General features: G+C 36.0%; 1 protein-coding gene and 1 long non-coding RNA gene across 5 annotated transcripts; both read right to left on the reverse strand.

Annotated features, from left to right (window-relative positions):
* Positions 1-289: 289 nt before the first annotated feature.
* On the reverse strand, positions 290-13,246 carry LOC138305145 (uncharacterized). Its single transcript, XM_069245551.1, has 3 exons — positions 13,091-13,246; positions 3,646-3,953; positions 290-1,471 (listed from the first exon to the last, which is right to left on the reverse strand). The coding sequence occupies exons 1-3, from the start codon at positions 13,114-13,116 to the stop codon at positions 1,134-1,136; spliced, it is 672 nt and encodes a 223-aa protein (XP_069101652.1). The 5' UTR covers positions 13,117-13,246; the 3' UTR covers positions 290-1,133.
* Positions 13,247-14,478: 1,232 nt separating this feature from the next.
* Positions 14,479-17,534, reverse strand: LOC138305146 (uncharacterized). Of its 4 annotated transcripts, none has more exons than XR_011205662.1 (3): positions 16,860-17,534; positions 16,158-16,339; positions 14,479-15,505 (listed from the first exon to the last, which is right to left on the reverse strand). It is a non-coding gene; the product is annotated as an uncharacterized lncRNA (long non-coding RNA). The 4 variants fall into 4 exon arrangements; XR_011205661.1 differs by having other exon boundaries at positions 16,077-16,339; XR_011205663.1 differs by having other exon boundaries at positions 14,479-15,508; positions 16,077-16,339.
* Between the last annotated feature and the right edge of the window lie 305 nt (positions 17,535-17,839).

Raw genomic sequence — 17,839 nt, forward strand, 5'->3', positions numbered from 1 at the left:
GTAATTGGCTACGTACACTGTCAGTCAATTCTTGAAAAACATCTACATCGTTTAGGTCATATTAGGTGCTATTGTATGGCGGTATATAATTACAATACAGCCCTATCGTCCAGGAGAGTATCCAACTCCAGTCTTGTAGGCTGCCGTCCTGTACTCATCCTGCCGGAATGACGAGGTGATGGTAATCAACAAATGTTATATTGCACGAGGCCAAAGGCCGAGTGCAAAATAACATTTGTTGATTACCATCACCGAGGGGTTAATATTATGAACTAGTGCACAATAACCATGGAATATTTGTTTTATTACGTTATCGCCAGTTTTCAGTAGAATATTGTTATTAAACGAATATGACAATCACTTAACAGAATCATCAACACCATACCGTACGGAGAAACTTCACGTCCTATAGAAGATTGACGTATAGCCCATGTACATGTACGTCACGTTGTCACTCCAGTTTGGATGTCTTTTGGTCTGTGTTCACATTATTAAACCTGCATGCAGCCTTTTTAATCTAATAAATTCATCGTGTCCGTCCTTTACTCGATAAACTTCTACATGACGTGCTTGATTCGAGATCTATAAAGCTAGCGCGAAATTGAGCGTTAACCTTTGTGACGTCATAAAAACGTAACTCACTATTACTCGCGATTCCTCGGAGATTTTCTAAAAAACAGCGAGGTGTTCCTAAAGCCGTGCAATATAACATTTCGAACCGTGCAATATAACGTTTCCATGGAAGCGTGCAATATAACTTCGAACTGTGCAATGTAGCAAGGTTTTATTGAACGGTCGGAGTAATAGTTGAAGGCATTATATTTTCTCATATATAGATTGGTGTAAACAAATTATATAATAGATTTTCCATATGCCCGTACTTATATAAACGACAGAATTACAAGAATCTTTCCCTTGGCAACGGCTAGATAACCTCTCTCGGGTATTGGAGAACAGAGAATACATGGTTAGTATCTTACAATACAAGGTTTATTTTGTTGGAGACTTAGGAAAGCCGAGATGACGAGGCTTTAATATGGTTACCAATAAAGCAATCAAAAACGGAGAGACATTTACTAAGAAAACCTGAAGTAAAAGCTGCAGCCTTATTCCCTTGACCATCATCACTATCATCACAGATTCTTAATGATCTCCTCCAATTTCTCTATGTCCATAGCGACGCCTTCACCCAGAGCGTCGTTGTATCTGTCCATTAGTTCCCCAAGCGTAGCATCACGTCCTGGTCTCCTTGCCCACTTGAATAGAATGTGCATCATCTGAGTACGGCCGTGGATGTACTCCATTTCTATATGCTCCACGTCCAGCTGTTCCACTCCCAGACATGGCGCCCAGTCCAGCTTCCCCTTTGGAGACACTACATCAGCTAAATGTACCAAATCTTTCTCCCTAGTTGATAACTTTATATGTCTTTTGTGTTCCGGTACTTGTATTGTTCGCGTGTTACCTGCACCTGAATTTAAAGGAATTGTCAGAATGAAGGTTCTCAAAGTACATTTTTGTATATCAATCAATGAACTGGTTTATAAAAATGTGGTACATTTGACAGGATATGTAAAACATTTTATTAAGTATAACATTCTTTTCAAACATATAAAATACCAGTCATTTGTCAGATACTCTATTATATAATAAAACCAGACCATTATAAAATAAAGTCTGCTAAAGTTTATAGGTAAGGTTATATAAAGAAGATATCCACATCAATCGCATGCATCTGAACGCATATAGCAAAATATATTGTAACATGGAGTAATAATAAAAACCTAGCCTCGATAGGAGATCAATCAGAAGATATCTTTACGTATTAATAATGTAAACCTGAAAGGTAAACGAACAGTAGGACAGACATTGACACTACTTACCTTTACCCGAGGGTGTGGCTGGAGGTACGGACAGAAGGACAGACATTGACACTACTTACCTTTACCTGAGGGTGTGGCTGGAGGTACGGACAGAAGGACAGACATTGACACTACTTACCTTTACCTGAGGGTGTGGCTGGAGGTACGGACAGAAGGACAGACATTGACACTACTTACCTTTACCTGAGGGTGTGGCTGGAGGTACGGACAGAAGGACAGACATTGACACTACTTACCTTTACCCGAGGGTGTGGCTGGAGGTACGGACAGAAGGACAGACATTGACACTACTTACCTTTACCCGAGGGTGTGGCTGGAGGTACGGACAGAAGGACAGACATTGACACTACTTACCTTTACCCGAGGGTGTGGCTGGAGGTACGGACAGTAGGACAGACATTGACACTACTTACCTTTACCCGAGGGTGTGGCTGGAGGTACGGACAGTAGGACAGACATTGACACTACTTACCTTTACCCGAGGGTGTGGCTGGAGGTACGGACAGAAGGACAGACATTGACACTACTTACCTTTACCTGAGGGTGTGGCTGAAGGTACGGACAGAAGGACAGACATTAACACTACTTACCTTTACCTGAGGGTGTGGCTGGAGGTACGGAACGAAGGACAGACATTGACACTACTTACCTTTACCGGAGGGTGTGGCTGAAGGTACGGACAGAAGGACAGACATTGACACTACTTACCTTTACCCGAGGGTGTGGCTGAAGGTACGGACAGAAGGACAGACATTGACACTACTTACCTTTACCTGAGGGTGTGGCTGGAGGTACGGAACGAAGGACAGACATTGACACTACTTACCTTTACCCGAGGGTGTGGCTGGAGGTACGGACAGAAGGACAGACATTGACACTACTTACCTTTACCCGAGGGTGTGGCTGGAGGTAAGGACAGACATTGACACTACTTACCTTTACCTGAGGGTGTGGCTGGAGGTACGGAACGAAGGACAGACATTGACACTACTTACCTTTACCGGAGGGTGTGGCTGAAGGTACGGACAGAAGGACAGACATTGACACTACTTACCTTTACCCGAGGGTGTGGCTGAAGGTACGGACAGAAGGACAGACATTGACACTACTTACCTTTACCCGAGGGTGTGGCTGGAGGTACGGAACGAAGGACAGACATTGACACTACTTACCTTTACCTGAGGGTGTGGCTGGAGGTACGGAACGAAGGACAGACATTGACACTACTTACCTTTACCTGAGGGTGTGGCCGGAGGTACGGAACGAAGGACAGACATTGACACTACTTACCTTTACCTGAGGGTGTGGCTGGAGGTACGGAACGAAGGACAGACATTGACACTACTTACATTTACCCGAGGGTGTGGCTGGAGGTACGGACAGAAGGACAGACATTGACACTACTTACCTTTACCCGAGGGTGTGGCTGGAGGTACGGACAGAAGGACAGACATTGACACTACTTACTTTTACCTGAGGGTGTGGCTGGAGGTACGGACAGTAGGACAGACATTGACACTACTTACCTTTACCCGAGGGTGTGGCTGGAGGTACGGACAGAAGGACAGACATTGACACTACTTACCTTTACCCGAGGGTGTGGCTGGAGGTACGGACAGAAGGACAGACATTGACACTACTAATCATTACCTGAAGGTGTGCCTGGAGGTACGGACAGAAGGACAGACATTGACACTACTAATCATTACCTGAAGGTGTGCCTGGAGGTACGGACAGAAGGACAGACATTGACACTACTTACCTTTACCCGAGGGTGTGGCTGGAGGTAGGCCGCTTTCTAGTTTTTCTACCACTTCGTGATAACCACGGTCTTTTAACAGTGTAATTAACACGCCATAGGTACCATTGGAACCATCTTTAATCAGGTATTCAAGACATCTTTTATTTTTTTCACTAATTGCTGTACACTCCGAAAGTTTATTTATAGTATCAAGAGTCAATCCATTTCCTACTAATTTGTTCTGGAAATCTGTCACGTCCATACTAAGTATGATGCTATCCATATGTGCCTGTATTTTGGCGGCATCTTTACGATCCATCGGCATGATGCTGTAATGGGATATAGAGAAAATGTCAGGTTTTTCAAAATCCAAATTTTATTCCATGTGTCCATCAGTTAATTATTCATCATAAAAACACCAATTGTGTTTTTTGTTTTAGTCCTATTTGCCCTATATGATAACATTTCTAAGAACGTTTTCTGGTTTTATTTAGTCTTTTTTGTTAACAATGTGTTGTTTTGTTTCTTACATCCTTGACAAATAACTATATACATGTATCTTTGTTTACATGCAAAATGTAACGCAATTCTAATTGAAGAAGTGTTATTAATTTATACTGTACCAATATTAAAAACAAATCTGAGAATGGCGTGAAAACGACGTTAAGGTTGCGTCCCAATAGAGATCTTAATGTTGCATAAAATCACTAGAATCGCCTCAAATTAATGGGTATATTAAAACGTATTTTCGTTTGTAAAGAAGTATACAGTGTTTTATTATATAAAGTACGTCATTGAATATACGCTTCCATTAATTAATCAAGTGATTATTTTCAGTATTTAATGAATGAACAACGTCAACGTATCAAGAAAACGTCACGAGTTTGTCTATAATCGCAATAAATTTTGTTTATACTCGTATGATAGAAATGTCTTTTCCAGTTTGATATCATGAATTCCGTTGAAACATCATATCCTATTTCGACTGAATGTTCTCTACTTACGGTAAACTATGTTTCTTGTCAGAACATGCCAGAATACAAATAACAAAACTGGGTACTTCGAGTATTAAATTTCCAATAGAAACGGGTAGATGGCATAATATCTCAAAAGTGAATCGTTTATGTAATTTATGCACCAAAAGTATTGGTGATGAATTCCATTACTTGTTTGTGTGCAACAATATTACTTTATCGACTCTAAGAAATAAATATATACCTCGCTATTATTATACAAACCAAAATATTGACAAGTTTAAAGGTTTTTTATCAATATGCAACCAACAAGTTCTGACAGGTTTATCTATTTTCCTAACCAAAATGCCCCCTCTTTTGTAATTAATTCCTGTTCAGTTGTTTGTTTGTCCTGATTGTAATATTAAGGTTGTATTCTTCTGAGGTTTCAGTCCCGTTGAAGTCTCGTTTCGACATAGATCAAAGAAGTTATGAGATTTTAAGATAAAATCTATCAATATCTTTAGCAAAGTGCCAGTTGCAAATTCTGTCAAAAAATTACATTTCTATTTTTAGTAGATTTTTTTATACGGGGACTTTAAGAAATGATCCATTTGGCGGCCAATTTGAAATTGTGTCTTTTTTCGCTTTGAATAGCGCCACAGTTTTACCATTTTTTACTGAAATTGTTTTTACTTAAATCATCACTGCGCCAGTATTTTTAGCTGTATCGAACTAATTTTTGCTGTAAATCGTTACTGGGTTCGTGGTAATTAAAATATTGAGCATTAATGTGTGAAATGATACACTTTTGTCACTTTATTTTGACATTTAATGGTAATTTGGGCACTTTTATTTTTTACTCCAAAATACTGAAAAATAACAAATATTCAAATGGGGCAAAAAAGTAAGCACACGGACCCCCCATTTTTCTGCCTGATTTAGAAAGAACAACCCTTTCCCTGTTGATATGCAAAATATGAACAAAAGTTTAATACCAGAACTTTTTCTATAAAGGGTTAAATTTGGCAAAAATGGCTGAAAATGGTGCATTTTTTAGCTCAAAATTAAGGGGTAGGGGTAGCATATCTTGTTATTCTGAGAAAAAATATTAGTCTTATTAATCAAAACTGGTATGTTTTTAAAGAAGACTACTGGAAAATAAATTCTACAAACATCCATACATATCAAACACCTCGATAGGAAATTATGACTTTAATCTCATGTGTATGTGGTCAAAACCGCAAAATTCCCATAAAATCCAATATTTTGTCAACTAGGTATCTTTGAGTGACAATATCTCAAAAACGAGCACACGGACATATGTTTTTTCTTCCATTTTCGTTTATAACATGAACTCCTATTTCCAAAAATCTATAAGAGAAAAAAAGTTTAATACAAGAAAATTTTGACTTCTCAGAGGAGTACATCCTTAAGCAATGTGTATACATTTATACATATGTGGATTTACAAGGTGCGTGTGCGAGCACGTGACTAAATTGTATAATTACATGCTCAAGTACATGCGTGAGAATATTAGGTTTTTGAACGTATGAATTGTGTGTGTTTGGCAGGTTATACATTTATCACATGTTAATGTATGAGAATATCATGGTTGAACGTATACATTGTATGTAAGTGTGTGGCTGGTGTTATTATACACATATGTATGTATATATAACTGTTAATTACCAAACTTATCTCTCCATTCTGTCAATCATATTTGTATGCCTATTCATGTTACCCATATCTTATATGTTTGAGTGTTTAAATAAAATCTAGAAAATCTTGAAATCTTGCTAATTGTTGTCTTATCATTGAATTATCAAGTCTGCATTGGACATATTACAATGAATATAAGTACAATTTCAATACCTTTATATTGAACATCGTTTGATATTCACAATTACTTCTCATTGTTATGAATTGTGCCTTTCATATACGATTTAATATTATTACTACAATATTCTTTTGATGTCGGTAGATTAGTGCATATGTTGTTATGATAACCCATAAGGAAATCAACCCCTTCGTCCTCGATTACATTGTAACAGTCAACAAAACCCAACACCTACCTCATCAAAATACTTCATATTTTATATGATTTCATAATTATACATTTTGATGTACACATGTATACTCGGTATACCATTCAGCTTACTATCTTGGACTAGTTGTGATCTCCTATATAATGAAGAGAAAATCATAAAATCCCTTTTTAGAATAGCGTCAATAATAATTTTACCAAATTTTACCAACCTTAAGATTCTGCTAGACTTGCAGATTTTCAAATAAATATAAAAATACTGTTCAAATATAGATATTGCTCGACACTGATAACTTTATTACATGCATGCTGTTTTGATTCTTGGGATGCCAACTATTATCATATCATTATATAGTTGTTGATTACTTAAAAAGTAATGAAGTAATGGTACTTCTTAAAGTTACTAAATCATTAGATTTACATAGATTTCTTAAGGTTTTTGACTTCCTACAAACGTTCTTTTACCTGAAATTAGAAAGTTTTCAAGATTACAACATTCAATTTGAACTATCGGCAATGTTTATCAACGTTAAAATATCGCCAAACACAACAAGAAATTGTATCTGTCGGCATTGACTGTTTACAACGGAAAGAACCGAGTGCATATTTGAGTTCGAAATCGAGGTCGCTGAAAATCTCATCCGGCTAGTGGATATAGATGTAATACATGTAACAACACTAAGAGGCAACTTATATTTTATCGTTTACATTGGCCTGCTTAAGCGTAATAGCCGATACATTTACCACAGGTGTTCGTTTCTAATATAAATGTAAGTAAAAGTAGCTTCCCAAAAAGCTAGGTGGGCTATGCGAAAGCTTAACCCTTTGATTGGACAGAATATGGAAATTAAACAATGATATAATGATATTGCTTAGCTATTTTAATTGTTCTGTTGAAAGCCATTTTATAATTTGTGAGCTTGTGTTAGTGCAAGGTAGCCAGGTCTAGTATAGTCCGCTAAACCTGCCTATATTATTAGACTTTTAAAAAAAATTGCCTAACATATAGTCAGCTCGTAAAAAAATCTACCGTGTATATGCTACATGTATATGCAACGTGAATATCGCGAAAGTGATGCGGTACCAGAAATAGTCATGTTTAATTTGAATATTTGACAACATGTCGTGTATGTCGACCATAATTTCACTATAAAAACTCTAACTGGCTAGCATTTTGTTTATCTTTCAACTACACGTGGATTTTTAAAAATAAAACCGGAAGCGAATTTGATTGGCTGCCGTTTGCTCTACTAAATGTGTATACGGCGGCCATTACAGATGTGTGAAATAGAAGGGTCTCGGAAGTATTTCATTGTACACAGTTGATTAATTTCATAAATGGGATATAACATGGGGGCAAAGGAGTACGTAAGATCCCAATATATAGGTATGGACGATACATGTATATCCGAAATATGCCGCTGACGTAGCGTAGGCCAAATCTGGCCTACGATTTCACATTTTTAAGAGGTACCGCGAGCTGACTATATATTAGGCAAAATTTTTTTTGAAAAGCCTAATAATATAGGCAGGTTTAGCGGACTAGGTCTAGTACAGACGAACAGTTTTAATAATACTTTTGCTCCAACAAATTAAAAAGGGTTTTATGCAGAGATTACTCAGCTCAGAGAAAAGGCAAAGAAAATATTGAACTTAATCTAATATGTTTCTATGTTTTTCTATGGTCCGTTTTCATTCCGCTGTTAGTATGTACTGTCATCCCGCATTTTAATAGGTTCCATGTCCCGTTAATAATATGTCTGATTATTAATGTTACACGATGGTGATCTAAATTAAATAAGAAATATAAAAGTAATGTCTCGAACATGGTATACTACTATAGATATATTTGTTCCATCTGTAAATGGAACCAGATTTAATTAAAATGCCCGATTAATTTCTAGAAAATCCTTATTCAGAATACTTTTACCACGAATGCTTGATGCAAGCGCACATGTGACCATGCTTTATCAGAAAGATGGCGTCCGAATCCGGACAGATTGAAGTCTGTTTCCGTAATTCGTTTTAATATTACTTCAACATGCAGTGCTTGTAACACACCGAACATCCATCTGATTCAAGCGTTCTTGCTACATGGCTATCCTGCAAGATGGCGTGATTTGCATCCGATTCTAACTGCTACGCCTCAAGCGGGGGTCCTCAATATTTGGACACCCCCCCCTCCACGCCCCGCACCCACAAGAGGAGATTAATTCTTTAATTCAACACACAACCATATATACTTTATAAACTTTTTTCATATATCGTTGTTGCTATCATCCCAGGATGGTAGCTATTATAATCGGTCGCTTTGCCTGCCATGTTGTTGGGATTTCACATGGTTATGAATAATCTGTTTACTTTGATTGGCTGGTCAAAACGATTTACGTGTGTTGATTAGTTACTTGTTGTTGTAGATTTCATGTGTGCAAGGTGTACTAGTGGAGAAATTATTGCAAACAAATTATCATTATATAAACCCAGAGAAGTCCGAATGGTTTTTTTTTTGTCGGACATTATTCTCAGAAACAAGGACATAGTCATTCAGATCCCCCGCCAATGGAGATATCAAAGCTAAAGTAAGTTTGATTGCGGAGATTTATGTGTATGAAAAAAAACCAAAGAAAGATGGAGTATAATTCAAGTAGAGCGGGGCTGCAATTGTTGAATCAGGTATACAGCATTGACATTTATATTAGACTATATACACAAAGATGGGTGGAGTTTTGCAAAGTAACATTTATCATTTACCATGATATTTTCAGCAATGTTTCCATGGTAACCGAAAAAGTGCAAAAATGAAAACCTAAAAATAGCAAAAGGTACTACTAGACCATAAAAAGAATGTGTCTATGAAGTTTCGTGGAAATATCTCTGCTGGTTTTAGAGTTATGCTCCGGAAATGAACCTGCTACAAAAATATGATATTTTCAGCAATGTTTCTATGGTTACAGAAAAAAGCACAAAAAGTGAAAACCTAAAAATAGCAAAAGGCACTACTAGACCATTAGAACAATGTGTCTATGAAGTTTCATGGAAATATCTTTGCTGGTTTTAGAGTTGTGCACCGGAAATGATTCTTACACAAAAATCTGCCATTTTCAGCAATGTTTCCATGGTTACAGAAAAAAGTACAAAAAGTGAAAACCTTAAAATAGCAAAAGGCACTACTAGACCATAAGACTAATGTGCCTATGGAGTTCCGTGGAAATATCTCTTCTGGTTTTAGAGTTATGCTTCGGAAACGAACCTGGTACAAAAATATGATATTTTCAGCAATGTTTCCATGGTTACGAAAAAAATGCAAAAAATGAAAACCTAAAAATAGCAAAAGGCACTACTAGACCATAAGACCAATGTGTGTATGAAGTTTCATGGAAATATCTCTACTGGTTTTAGAGTTATGCTCCGGAAACCATTCGTACGGACGGACGGACGGACGGAACCCATTTGTATATCCCCCGCCAACTTCGTTGGGCGGGGGATAAATACACAAGGCGGCGGTACACGTACTGAATAGAAACTTTTCAGAAGCGCGTGGATGTACTGTTAGCTAGATGATCATGACCTACTTGTAAAAACTGTCCGTTAAAACAAAGTTAAGCTTTACTTAGGGGATATATGTGGAACTGTATGCGCAAAAGTAAAGTACAGTTTAAATGAAATGTTATGCTTGTTTCAATGCGTATTAAGTATTTCACCAACTTGTCCCCAAGTACATGTACATGTATTACAGTGTATATTAGACGGAAAACGTACCTGGTAGCATTAGGAAAAGGCCCACTACACCTTCTGAACAACTTTATTAAAATAGACAAGACATTAAAGATGCTCCACTGCTGACAAATAGTATTTTTTCACTATCAAAAACAGAAGCAGACGATTTAGTATTTTTCTTCTGTTACAAAAGTTACTTACTTTACACCATTACCACCATTGAAAAGTTTGAGCTTCTAATTTTACTTCAAGTTAAAAATATGAAAAATAATTAATTGCATCCCGAAAAAATTCCGTGGCACTATATTCTATATGAATTGAAGTACTGATTGCGCATGCACCAAAGGCGAAATAAATTATTTCATATTATTTTTGTGTTAATTAGGCATAAATATACACGATTAAACACCAATTATTGTTCGAATGATGAATATCATTTATGCTCTGTCGGCGGTGGAGCATCTTTAAGTTTCGTAATGCGGGTCGTATTGTGTTTCCCGACGTCGTGTTAGTTGAATATTTCTGCGCCAGGCGGTAAAACTTCAACTTCGTTAGTGTTGTAACCTCATCTTTGGCCATCATTATCAATTTTACTTTGTTATAATTGTTTTAAAGATACTTTTACTTTTTGTTTCGAAAAGGTAGCCTAGTGGCCCTTTCACGATTATCATGAAGTTGATTATCTTTTACATTAAATTATCATTCTTCAAAAATGAATTGTCATAAGAACTATGACAGCTAACTGTGAACAGAACAATTCGTCAACATACCGGCTTCACACCATCGGCACATTATTGTTTAACTCAAAATAATAATGAATTAATTGTCTTGCTATGTCATATAAACAAATGAATCTTTTAAGATACATTTTTTAAGATAGTACGTAGAATCCCTTGATTGATATTTTTAGTCTAGATCATGTGTACTGTTCAACGTTTCAACATTATATGCATACATGAACGTTTAAGGAAATGCACCACGCAGCGGAAAATTGTCTAAAATAAAGTACGAAAATGTCAAAAAGACATGTTTGCCCCCGTCCTGGGAAACGGGGAGGCAATTGCCCCCCCCCCCCCCTGACCCCCTTCAACCTCGACCCCCACCTTCCACTCACCCCACCCCCACCCCCACCCCCACCCCCCTGCTTCCTACGCCCCTGTATCTACATTGCCAAGTAAAACAGCATACGTTCTGTGAAGCTTTAGAGTATTTGATGAAAATATGACAAAAAGTGAGAGGTATTTTCACCCGTTAACTATGTATATATTATACATGAATACAGGTGTGCATGTACATTATTAAGCAAATATAGGTCTACAATGTAAGGTATATTTTTGCTTTGAATACATAAAAGTACACATAAAATTTAGATATATAGTTAGGCTGATTGTTTTAAGTAAATCAGATGGAAAAAAAAAGTTATATAACTAGTGACATGTAGGGGAATGTCCATTAGAGGATAGAGACTATAACTACAGTTGGGAGCATCTAAACTTGGTAGTGAAGTGCACTGGAGTGCACAAGTAAAGTTAACTCGGTAGGTATATATAGGAAATGTCCATTAGACGGATAGACACTTTAAATAAGGATATATAGGGAATCTCCATTAGACGGATATATATTATAGCTAGGGCTATATAAAGGAATGTCCATTAGACGGATAAAGACTATAACTAGAGATATATAGGGAATGCCCATTAGACGGATAGACATTATAACTACATGTAAGGATATACAATGTATACGGAATGTCAAATATTGATATAATGATAAAAGAAATACACGTACTTACTTAGTCCGCTAAACATGCCTATATTATTAGTTTTTCCCCATTTTTTCCTTATTATAAAGTCTATGTATTAGGCCAATTTTTTTTAAAAGCCTAATAATATTGGCAAGGTTTAGCGGAATAGTACATAATATCATGACAAATGAAAATAAAATAATGGTAGAAGCAAGTATCAAACCATATAATATAATGAAAACCCTTCTTTATGGCTATAAAAACCTGTACAGTATAGGAGTATTTACACTTAGAAACTCTTCACAAAACTTTTGCATACATTTCAACGTTTATTAGATTAACACAGTAATCAGGAACCTGTAGTCGATAAATTTGTGTTTTCAGTCGATAGTAGATATGTCCATTAGACAGATGAGATTTCCTTCGATCGGATGTTTGGAATGTTCACGCGTCGCGCATGCACATAGGGCTTGTTTACACTCGCCGAAAGATAATAATATGAAATAGTGACTAGGTCGTTCCTATTTATTTTCAGTTTTTCTCCATTTTGAACAAAATTGTTATACAAACTTTTAAATATTGTTATTAACACAAAGTACACAACTTTTACAATTAATTTTAGTCCTATAATTATTTTTATCTTTTATTACATGATTTTTTTAGCGATTTAGTCCCCTTAATGCAAACTAAATGTATCGTGTTGATTATCTTGTTAAAAAACTAAGAGAAGGGAGATCACTCTAGTCGTGTATATAGTATAGGCACAGATAAACAGAAAGATTATAATGATTTGTAATATATCTATATACAAATAGATAGTATAACCCAGTCATATATACATGCTCATGTATAAAAATATCTCGATTAGTCTTATTACTTCCCCCAGAACATTGTTTGGTGTAAATCTAAAGATATGAAGATGAAGTACTTTCGCTTTGCTGTTCCGGTAAACATGTCTCTGTCTCAGATCAAACAACACACCAACATATAAACACTGTAACCTACCTCTCAATCAACTTAAATGTTATCATAACACATTAGAATACATAGAGTCCATCTTCCCCGCTAATACCAGTCGATCACCAAAGGGTGGCGTGTGAGTATCGTACACATGTAAACCGCTAATTTGTTTCCTGGTCTATCAAATGACATGCGCTGTCCCAGTTGATAGAGTCTTACACAAGTCCTTTCCGGTCGGGTAAATAATTGTCGCTGCATGTATGTGTGCTATTGGAGCACTGCCGCAATGAATTACTCGGAAATGTTCTTTTCAGGTTTCAAATTAATCTTTGCATTTAGATGCATGTATTTATTAACAGATAAAAGTTGTTCGTAATATCTACCTTACTGTTCACAATATATAAATTCCGTAATATGTAGCATCGCTATGGAACGATGCCGTACTTGTAGAACAACACACATTGTCTGACTGTGATTTGAATCTATCATACGTTACCTAGATAGAAGGGGATATATAACTGGTCCGATATCTAATGTACACTAACAGAGGTGCACATGTATATCTAAAGACGACATCATTATCAGTCTAAAAGTCTTCAGAAGTACAATACTGCCGTCATAATTGCCCAAATTCTCCTTACCATTATACCTTAATTCATTTGTGTCATGATGAATCATTACAAATATCCCATATGTCCACACATATATATACATATGCATGTGATACTTAAAGGCCCACTACCTTTCCGGAGCAAAATTTAAAGGTTTCTTAAAAACATTAATAACAAAAGAAAATATATATCGATGGCTTAAGATGAGGTTACAACACCAAACATATGCAAGATTTTCTGTCTAATGTACGATAACAGCGGAGATTCATTTCGCTGTTTTGCCGTCTGGCGCAGTGATAGTCAACTAGGACGACGGCGGGAAACATAAAACGACCCGCGTTATGAAAATTAACATTTTTTAAGCTAATTAAACAGTTCTGAAGGTGATGATAAGTGTTCTAGAAAACGTATAGTTAATAACTTCTGCGACTCTACAAAATTATTGATCTCGTTTTACTTTGCTATTTTAAAAATTAAAAGCCGTTTCGGAAAGGTAGTGGCCCTTTAACATTTCAATGTGAGTTATGCAACTCCATGTTTAGATATTTCTGTGATATTTCCAGTCGTTGGGGAGGGGGGGGGGTTGTGAACCCAAGGCCGGTTTTCGAGACTATAATAACATATATCAAATTGTTGGTGGTTGGATGATGTGTAATAATGGCGATTTTCAAGGATTGGGTCAAATAAGAAATCAATCATGCGGATGATTTTAACCAAGAAGAGCAACTAACCAACGACGTTGTTGACATACCTTTATGACAAAAAATGACGAGAAAAGTTATCTTAACTTCTTCATAAACTTTATTATCTACTGTAATTATCTTTCCAAACATTTCGTATTCATCTTTTTCAACATTCTTTATTCAATCTTTTCCCAACAATTTGCTTAAATCTTTTTCAACATTTTGTAGTTATTTTTTTCCAACATTTTGTATCTATTTGTTTCAACATTTGTAACAAATTTCATACTACTTTTTTCGATGCTCCTTCTACAAATGTCAGTCAGGTAAGTTTAGAATTAATACAAAATCTTAGTACCCAGATATAAAACACTATAGTAATCGAAAACAAATATCATATTCGGTCATTATGATTCTGATTATAGTTTCGTTTTTGTACACCAAATATTACACAAAAGAATCTTAGTTTGATGACAAATATTAGACAATATTAACAAATATGAAAGTTTCATAAGAAAGTCAACTTTCGGATTTCTAACAAATTAAATCATTAAATGTTTCGTGAAACAGTAACTGATATTGTGTTACACAAAGTCATAAACGGACTTCAGACAGGCAACAGTTAAAACGTGTGATAGGTTAGAAATACCTTGGTATTACTTGTACTATAAACTTAATCATGCTTATTTTACAAGAGATTATCCCCATAGACAGCCAGTATCGTTTGTACATTTCTGATCTATCGGCTTTACTTAACCAACAGAGTGACAAGAAGGAAGGATTAAACAGAATGCATTTGTACATGTCCTTCAACCAATTTTGTCTCCAACGTCTAAATCAGTCCCCGTTAATTTGCGTTATGTAACTGTTGACTCCTTCTACGTTGATACCAACACCACAATCCACCGCATCGTTGAACTTGTCCATAAGCATACCCAGTGTGGCATTAGTTCCCATTATAGTTTTCCATCGGAACAAAATGTACATCATCTGAGTACCAGTATCGCTGTGCGTGATTTCTATCGTCTCCACATCTTTTTGAGGAACATCCAAGCATGTTGCCCATGTCAGCATTCCCTTGGGAGAAACTTCAGCAGACAGGTTCTTCAACTGCTTTTCTGTCAAGAGTACTTGCCGTTTGTGTCCAGGCGTTGGAAAACGATGTAACTCTACTGAAAAGAAATTGTGACATTATTTGAGGCATTGAATAGCGACCGTAGTCGTTTTAATTGATTAAAATACATAACAGTTTCTGTGTGAAATATCAATATAACATTACAACAATGATATATATCATATTATTTATGAAATAAATGTATTATAGTAAAATTTAATGTATAGTTAATTAAATACAGTTAGTTAATGGAGGCAACGGTTTTTTTCTATTTCCATAGATAGATATTATAGTTTGATTACTGTTCAGTACCACTATAATTGATCCGCCTTGTACCTACATGTACAATGTAGTGACTTCTCATGTAATAGCTTAGTAGTTTTGCATGTGTTACAAATTTTAATGAAATCCCATATGAGATCACAAAGGCTTTGAGTACATTAATAATCCATCTCGGGAAAGGGGTGTTGAAGTTAAAACGTATTTATAAGCTCAGCATTTTGCAAAATGTAATAGTAACATTAAGTACCAATCAAAACCTGTTCTCGATCTATATGGGGGATGGCTGTGAATCTGAAATTAAAGTCAACGGGCACTAAAATAGACATGTATAGTGAAACAGTGACCTTGGTCTGATGGTTGACCTTGGTCTGATAATGAAACTGGAGGTAGACCGCTGTCCATTGTGTCCAGAACTCCGTAATTACCGTGTTTTGTCAATAGTCAGGAACCATCAATATCATTTACCAGATATTGAAGACGTTTTGTATTTTGTTCACTCCGAAAGTTTATTTTCAGTATCACTGATGCTGTGACGGTCTATATCATTGATGGCCTCTATATGCGTCAGTACATTAAGGTGACATCTGTACTACCCATCTTCATGATTCTGTAATAAATTTTAAACAATGTAAATTTTTGTCAAAATCTAAATTGACAATTTTGGTAATACCGTATATATCATTTTTATAATTCCGAGGAAGGAATAAGATAAAATAGCATATGTAAGACGATTGGGTTAAAATGTATAGTCTAATATTCTCTATAGTGTTTCTGTCAACTGCATGAACGATAAGAGTGACCTCCCTTCCCTTTATGTTTAATTTTATAGGAATAAAAAGATGTTTGCAAACTCTGTGAACCGCGGTTTCTCACAATTTGCAAACAGTGGTTTTCCTGCAGGTGCATAGATTTTGGAGTTCCTAGAATGTCCGACAGATCCTAATATATCCAGAATCCAGAATATATCTGAGTAATTCTAAATACAAGAGTTCTAGACTGCTATTTTGTTTGATGGAAATCTAAAGGTATTAGGGTGAAGTACTTTCGCTTTGTTGTTCCGGAAATACACTGTACATGTCTCTGTCTCAGATAAAACAACACACCAACATATAAACACTTTAACCTACCTCTCAATCAATTAAAATGTTATCATAACCCATTAGATAGAGTCCACTTTTCCTGCTGCACCGAATGGGGGCGTATGCATTGTACACATGTATATGCGGCTAATTTGTTTCCTGGTTAGTCTTGCACAAGTCAATTAATTATGAGGTTTATACTTAAAAAATTACCAGCGTAGACTGGCCAGCAGATCCCAACTTCTCCCCTACTTTGACACTCAGGCAGACATGTTGCAAAGATAAAATTATCAAGCAAATCTTCAGTGATCATTTTGATATTCTAGACACTGATGGCCAGTCTAAAAGTATTAAGCTATCCTAATCAGTATCGTCGCCGTTTACCCATATCAGCCTATAGCCTACACTACGTTATGGTCTGATACGGAGGGTAGTAGAGTTTAGACACTGGGTTTCCGAGGGTGAATCCTTATACATGTATATCTTTATTAGTCATATTCCGTTATCCATATATGTGAAATTTGACATTTAAATGCATGTGCATTTTTGTGAATTGGCAATCGTTGATCGGTGACTGAGGCTATGATTATATCACGTCTGCTAAGTAAATTAAATTAAATCAAGGATTGAATAGTATCACCAAATAATTCAATTTTGCTTGTTACGAACATTTGCATTGGCTTAAAAATTTACTTTATCCTCCCATAAAGGAAAAAATGACGTCGCCGTTTGTAACGTTGCTTCTGATTGACTGAGATGACGGCGTTATGATTTCATAGACAAAAGAGTCCCAAAAGGAATTTTGAATATTGAAGATATTGTCTTTAGCAAATTGAATTATAAGTATTAATTTGAATAGATTTTTTATGCTATGGAGATATAACACAAATATCTGAGTGTACTCTCATCATAAACCGCTTCGCGGTTTATTTAGAGTACACTCAGATTTTTATGTTATATCTCCATAGCATAAAAAATCTATTCAAATTAATCCTTAAATAAATTAGCTAGCCGACGACGATGTTGGC

The sequence above is a fragment of the Argopecten irradians genome, chromosome 12, assembly GCF_041381155.1.
Source record: "Argopecten irradians isolate NY chromosome 12, Ai_NY, whole genome shotgun sequence".
Classification (NCBI taxonomy): domain Eukaryota; kingdom Metazoa; phylum Mollusca; class Bivalvia; order Pectinida; family Pectinidae; genus Argopecten; species Argopecten irradians.

Excerpts from the sequence above, each read along its gene's own strand:
- LOC138305145 (XM_069245551.1), bottom strand. The coding sequence starts at position 13,116 with ATGATAACATTTAAGTTGATTGAGAG. Across the intron at positions 3,954-13,090 it reads ACATTTAAGTTGATTGAGAG|CATCATGCCGATGGATCGTA; the intron begins GTAGGTTACAGT and ends ATCCCATTACAG. Across the intron at positions 1,472-3,645 it reads AGCCACACCCTCGGGTAAAG|GTGCAGGTAACACGCGAACA; the intron begins GTAAGTAGTGTC and ends CTTTAAATTCAG.